General features: G+C 30.7%; 1 protein-coding gene across 2 annotated transcripts; it reads right to left on the reverse strand.

The window, feature by feature from the left end:
* Window positions 1–349: 349 nt before the first annotated feature.
* On the reverse strand, window positions 350–3,785 carry LOC109810644 (lysine histidine transporter-like 6). Of its 2 annotated transcripts, none has more exons than XM_029273822.2 (8): window positions 3,452–3,785; window positions 3,037–3,176; window positions 2,353–2,736; window positions 1,320–1,713; window positions 1,115–1,220; window positions 872–963; window positions 692–760; window positions 350–581 (listed from the first exon to the last, which is right to left on the reverse strand). In XM_029273822.2, exons 1-8 carry the CDS (start codon window positions 3,452–3,454, stop codon window positions 483–485), a joined length of 1,287 nt encoding a protein of 428 aa, XP_029129655.1. In that variant the 5' UTR covers window positions 3,455–3,785; the 3' UTR covers window positions 350–482. The 2 variants fall into 2 exon arrangements, with proteins under 2 accessions (XP_029129655.1, XP_020229746.1); XM_020374157.3 differs by lacking the exon at window positions 3,452–3,785 and adding an exon at window positions 3,304–3,441.
* Between the last annotated feature and the right edge of the window lie 2,215 nt (window positions 3,786–6,000).

Below are 6,000 nucleotides of genomic sequence, written 5' to 3' on the forward strand. Positions count from 1 at the left end.
TAGAGATAAACAACAATAATTATTATAAAATAAGTAGATTAAAAAAGTTATTATGATAAAGATTAATAAAGAAACTGAAAATTTAACTTGTTACAGTAAAGATTGCTTGCTTATAACTTTTTCCCTTTGGCAACCTTGCATTTTGCAAATAAGAACAAGCGATACATCACCAAAGATATTCATATGCTTGGAAGGATTATTAACTGGACTTTTCAAGTTACTTAAAAGCATCAGCAGGAGAATCTTAATGAGAATTAGCTATTTTGAGAAGAAAACCAATCAAGTAAAAACGAAGATCTACGACTTCTCTCAACATCCTCCGCATTGCTAACACGTGGCACACACAATGTAATAAAATCGTCCCTTACCAAGTTATTTAATAATCACTGTTCTCAATAGACCTAGTTAATTCTATCATCTAATCCAGATTGATTCGCTGGCTTAATTATATTTGCCACATTATTGCAATAACATCATATAGTTTAGGTATAGAACTTATAACTAGATGCATCAGCAGCAATATTCCTCAAGCCACCAATAGTAGATGCCAACATAATGCACACTCCTATGTATATTGCAACCTGAAAGTAACAATCTGAGGGTCAACGCACACAGTAAACAACCTGAAAGTAACTGTCTCTTTTGATGCCTCTAAAAGGTAAAGTTGCTAATATAAATTGTTAATCATTACCCAATTTATGAACCAGTTGATGCTGAATCTTCTTGGCTTCTTGATTATCAACCATATTATACTAGGAAGCTGAAACAATTAACGTGCCACATTATTGTTTTTCTGATTTTTGAATTAGTTTTTGTAAATTTCCCAATTTAATATGTGCATGGGGAAATTGAAATGGCAAGAGAGCCTTACAAAATATGAAGTGGGAGCAAAACCAAATCCACCAAAGAACCCAAGAAGATCGCCAAAGAAAGGAAAAGTGACCCCAATGAATAATGTAAAAGCTGAAACATTTTTACAAATTAATGTCACATTAAAACATCACAAATAAAGCACTATTCTTCTACTCCTTAGTCTGCACTTCACAAGTCACAACGAAACAGAAAAATGTTTTGCAGTGATAGCATGGATTGGTTTTGAGTTTTGATATCTCACCTACATAAGCAGTTCGAGCAACAAGTCTGAGTGCTAGTCCTGGAGGGAAGTTCAATCTTCTAATCATCATTCTTTCAATCAAGTCAAAAACAGGCATAGCATAAACCTTCAATTGATATTTTCCTCACCAATTAGTTAAGAAACATAAAGTGCTTAATAAATTGTGATATAACTTATAAGGTCTTGGTTTTGCATTATTTCATACCTGGTAGCTACCAACAACATGGATGAATACCATCAAGTTAGCTGAGGCAATAAGCCATTCAGGCCTTTCAAGTGCCATAAGCACATTATCATCAACAGCTTGTCCAAAAGCCCAGTATCCTATAAGTGCAACTGGGAAATAGCATATTGCATTGATGAAATAGGCACCAATAGCACCGCGCCACATTGGTATCTTTGAGGGTTTTTCAGGGGTTGATGGAATTGTAGCCTGAATTTCAAGGGCCACTGCATGACCAGCAAATGCAAATGAGATTTGACCAAGTGCATTGAAGACCCGGAACATGAAGTCAATATCACTGGTTTTCTTGTAAGCATAGCTAACATTGTCAATCCGACCTCTAACCAAGCAAGCCAACCAGGCTATAGTTGAATAGCTGCAACCAAAACCCCATCAAAGTAAGGTGTATATATATAGTGCTTTTCAAATAATAATAATAACCACTTACTTGCTCTCTGATACTTACTTTTCACTATCATCCCATCACTTGTTTGTTATTTCATGAAAACTACCCCAAAATAGCAAGGAAAAGAACAAATGCTGGTGGCTCATTTCTCACTCCTATCAAAGTAGTATAATTTGAAACTATAGTATAGGAAGAGTACGTATAATCTTCTACTAAATTTTACTGGTAATTGATGCAACCCCAGTTCAAGAAAGGACCTTTCTCCAAAGTATGATATTGTCAATCAAATGCAGAGTTCACCAAAATATAATCTTCTCAGTCCTATCAGAGTCCAACATACTTATTTTACTTTAGAAGCAAACACTTTACATTCATACCCTAAGGGTGAAGTTAATGATGTGTTGATGTCTTTCATTTCATTATCCTTTCTATCAATTTCTTAGTTTATGAGATAGATCTTTATTGATGTATGTTTTAAGAAAATTCCAAACTACATATTTTCCTTCGGTCCTTGTATATCAAGCTAGCACTCAGGATTGATAAATAATCAAATTAAAAGGCTAGTGTTCAAGAAAAGACTAGTCAAGTTCAAGTAGGATCAAGAAGCACCTTAATGACATGACAGCCGCAGCTAAAGAAACCCCAGCAACAGAATTGAAATTGGGAAGCTGAGACAGGAAAAAATGGATGGCACCAAAAATCAGAATCCAGTAAGACTGCCTAAGTTGTGTGCAATCGGTGCATGCTATCTCCATGAACTTCTTTAGGCACTTCCCCCCAGTAACCATGTACACAATGTCACACCCAACCTGGACAATAAGCTGCTGGGGAAGCACAATCCATGGCCCAAGTTTTGGTCCAAAAGCATGTTTACCTAGATCAATGTAGCGATCAAAACGAGTTCCAGGAACACACTCATGTAACTGGATCATTTGCCACATTGTGTTTAAGGTCAGGCACCATGATAACAACAACATCAAGATCCCTGGACCCCTGCAAAGAAGAGAGAAGATTTTAAACTTTCAGCTACACATTTGTCAAGTTGCCAACTTAGGTCATGGATTAGGTTCTATTTAGATAAATTTCTTCAAAAACACTTGAAAGAAAAAAATTTAACTCATGCACTTAATTTTTTATAGAAGCTCTTTTCATTTAACTTCGCTAAAAGCTAAAAGATAATGAGTATAAGTTAATTTTAGCTAAAGAAAAAGCTGAATGTATTTTTTCTTATTTTCTTCTATTAGTGTTTATGGAAAAAATTATCCAAATAGGTCTCGTTGTCATTCATTTTACCATCCAAGATATGCCATGGCATTGGGCAGGCTGAGAACACCTGCACCTATCATAGCTGTCACAGTGTGGAAAGTTGAGTACCACCATTTGGCCCGGCGAGAGGGGCCATTGTCCACCCATTTGTGTTCTGATTGAACTTCCTGCAATTGTAAAAGATGCAAAAAGAATAAGAGAACTAGTGCAAGAGAAAGAGCATGGTCAATGGTCGTGTCAAGAGGTTATAAATAGACACTGGAATGTATTAGAAGGTAGGGAAGAAGCTGAAACCATTTTAGCCAAGTCACAAAGAGTGGAGAAAGGTGACCCCTAGGATTTTGGAGTTAAAGTGAAGCACATCGGCCATATATATGTGGCGGTTGATGTGTAACAAATAACAAATATTATGTGCAAATAACCATGAACATATGCACCGTACCATTTAGTGATTTCTCTTGTGTAGGACTTTGAATGAGACCAAAACAAGAGAAGGTGGCTGAATTCAAAGAACAAGTGTGGTAGACACAGTAAGTCTTACTATATTGATAAGTGGCAAGATGAGGTAAACCCACTAAAACCAACCCTGAAAGGAAGATTGTCTATCTGATGAAATATTTTATGATCACTATGTGATTCTGGTTATATTTAACTCTACTTCAAATTCTGCCTAGTTACATTGTAGGAAACCTGTAGGGTACAAAGTAATGTTTTTCTATGTGGTCTTGTCTAGTGAAAAGATAACTCGGGAATCATGTTTATGATGGAACATCACTTCATTTGATCATTTTATGGTGGTGTTGGTGTAAGTTAGGGGAGCACCACAGAAGGTTCCCACTCTCAAAAGCGGGTTAATTTAGAGAATCAGAATTCAGAAGATCACATATATTAATTAATGTGTAATTAAAATCCTGAAGATAATGATAATTTTGAAAGATATTTGGAATTATGGGAACGTTTTTGACAGTGAGGGAAAGGCATATAACCTTTAATCATTACTCTTATTAACAATGGTTGTTTTATCCTTGAAAATAAGCCACTAAACTCTATGTTAATGATTAAATTTTATGGCATGGTATTGTTGTTTAAACTTAGTGGAGGGAAGAAAAGAAGGACACTCCATTATAGGTTGTGGTGCAAAGGTTAAGCCAACACTTTTACTCCATATGTATCATATCATATTAACTATTGTATATATATTTGTTTACCTCTTTTTCTCTAGTTGAATTCTCATCTAGTATTGAGTGTTTATAAATTATTTTGATAGTTTTTAATTTTAGATTATTAAGTATTATTAAAATTTGTGTTTAAATTAATTTTATCATTGCTGTGGTTATGAAGAAATTATCTCTTAATTTAAACACAGTTAGAAACCTCAATAATATACATGCTCCATAAAAAACAAAACAAATTAGTATGATGTTAGTGTAGGACAATGAGAAGATATTTGCCCCCAAATTGGTAACGAAAAAAGAAACATGTTGGACCTTGACATAACCTTTCAGGATTAGTGTTGAAAAAGTTGGTGGAGTAAGAAAATGAAATGTACACATCTTAAGCAAAGCAAATTACACTTGAAGCAACACTACGTAAGACATAATAGATTATAGTTTCGTTCCTATTTGGTGAAGATATAATTCCTTAATATCTAAATATTAGTATCATGATGATGCATTCACCTTACTTTATTAGACTTTTAGTCTTTTATAATTTTTTATTGATGGTTTTAATTTTTTAATTTTTTAATTACGTAATTTTAATCTCTCAATTTATAAAAAAAATATTTAATCTTAATCTTTTTAGTAGTTAAATATTAATTGACCACAACATAACATTAATACTGACATAGACTAATGATATATTCATCTATATAGTATAATAAAAAGTTCAATACACAAATTATACTATTAATATTATAATTAATTAAATAAATTTATAATACTAAAATAAGATTATTAATAATTTGATATATATATATATATATATATATATATGCATTAGTAGCCCAACATTCTTTTAATCTATTGTATCTTACATTAGTTTTTTATCTTGTATTTTTTAAAACTAAAGTTTAATAATAAGAAAGTAAATCACTTTTTTTTACCATTAAAATTAAAATAAAAAAAATTAAATAAAAAAATTTTAATAATAAAAAAAAAAGATGACTCTTTGACTTATATAAAAATATGTTTAAATTTTATTTAAAATAGACTTTTAAATAAGTTAAAAAGTCAAGTTAATATTTTACAAAGGTCATGTTAGACCTAAAAAAAAAGTCTATAATAAATAATAAGTTAATTTTAAATCTTAATTTTATAGAATTGGTAAGTCTTATATTTTCAAAACCTAGTTTGAGTTATTATCATACCAACTAACAAGGAGTAACACCTAATAAATAAGAAGAATACGCGGATGAATCAAATACATAACGATTTTATATACTATTGTAAAATTAGTATAGATTTCAACTAATAAAAAAACATGTTAAAAAATGAATATTAAAAAATGTTAATAAAAATACTCTTTTATACTATTGATCATCTAACGTAAAGTTATCTTAATTTTATCAATAGTCTTAAATTTGAGTTTTAATATAAATTTGTTTTAAATTATAGAAGAGAGAGGTTAATCTATCATCTGTAGTAATTTTGTTTGAATAAAATTATCTTTAGTAAAAGGTACATGTATTCTCTAAGAATAAATGAGTGTTTTTTTTAATATTTTAAGAAATTTTTAATTAAACCAATTATTTCTCAAAATTAAGAATCTATTTGTTATAGTTTTTTATTTATAAAAAATCACTTTAAAAAAATCTATGCATTGTTTCAACCTTTCAAAACAATTAGAAGTAAAAACAATATACAATGTGTTTAGAATTAGGTATTAATTGAATACGCACTATAAGAAAATTGTTATATAATAACACATATCTTATAGTGATATAATATTTATTATTAAAAATTATTTTTACTTACATAATAAATATAATAT

Source organism: Cajanus cajan, chromosome 7 (assembly GCF_000230855.2).
Source record: "Cajanus cajan strain Asha chromosome 7, NIPB_CcT2T_4, whole genome shotgun sequence".
In the NCBI taxonomy this organism is placed as follows: Eukaryota; Viridiplantae; Streptophyta; class Magnoliopsida; order Fabales; family Fabaceae; genus Cajanus; species Cajanus cajan.

Bases quoted from the DNA above. Each gene is read 5' to 3' on its own strand.
- LOC109810644 (XM_029273822.2), bottom strand. The intron at 2,737-3,036 runs GTAAAATGAATG...TCTTCTTTGCAG, and splicing joins GCCATGGCATATCTTGGATG to GGGTCCAGGGATCTTGATGT. The intron at 1,221-1,319 runs GTATGAAATAAT...TATCAATTGAAG, and splicing joins ATGTTGTTGGTAGCTACCAG to GTTTATGCTATGCCTGTTTT.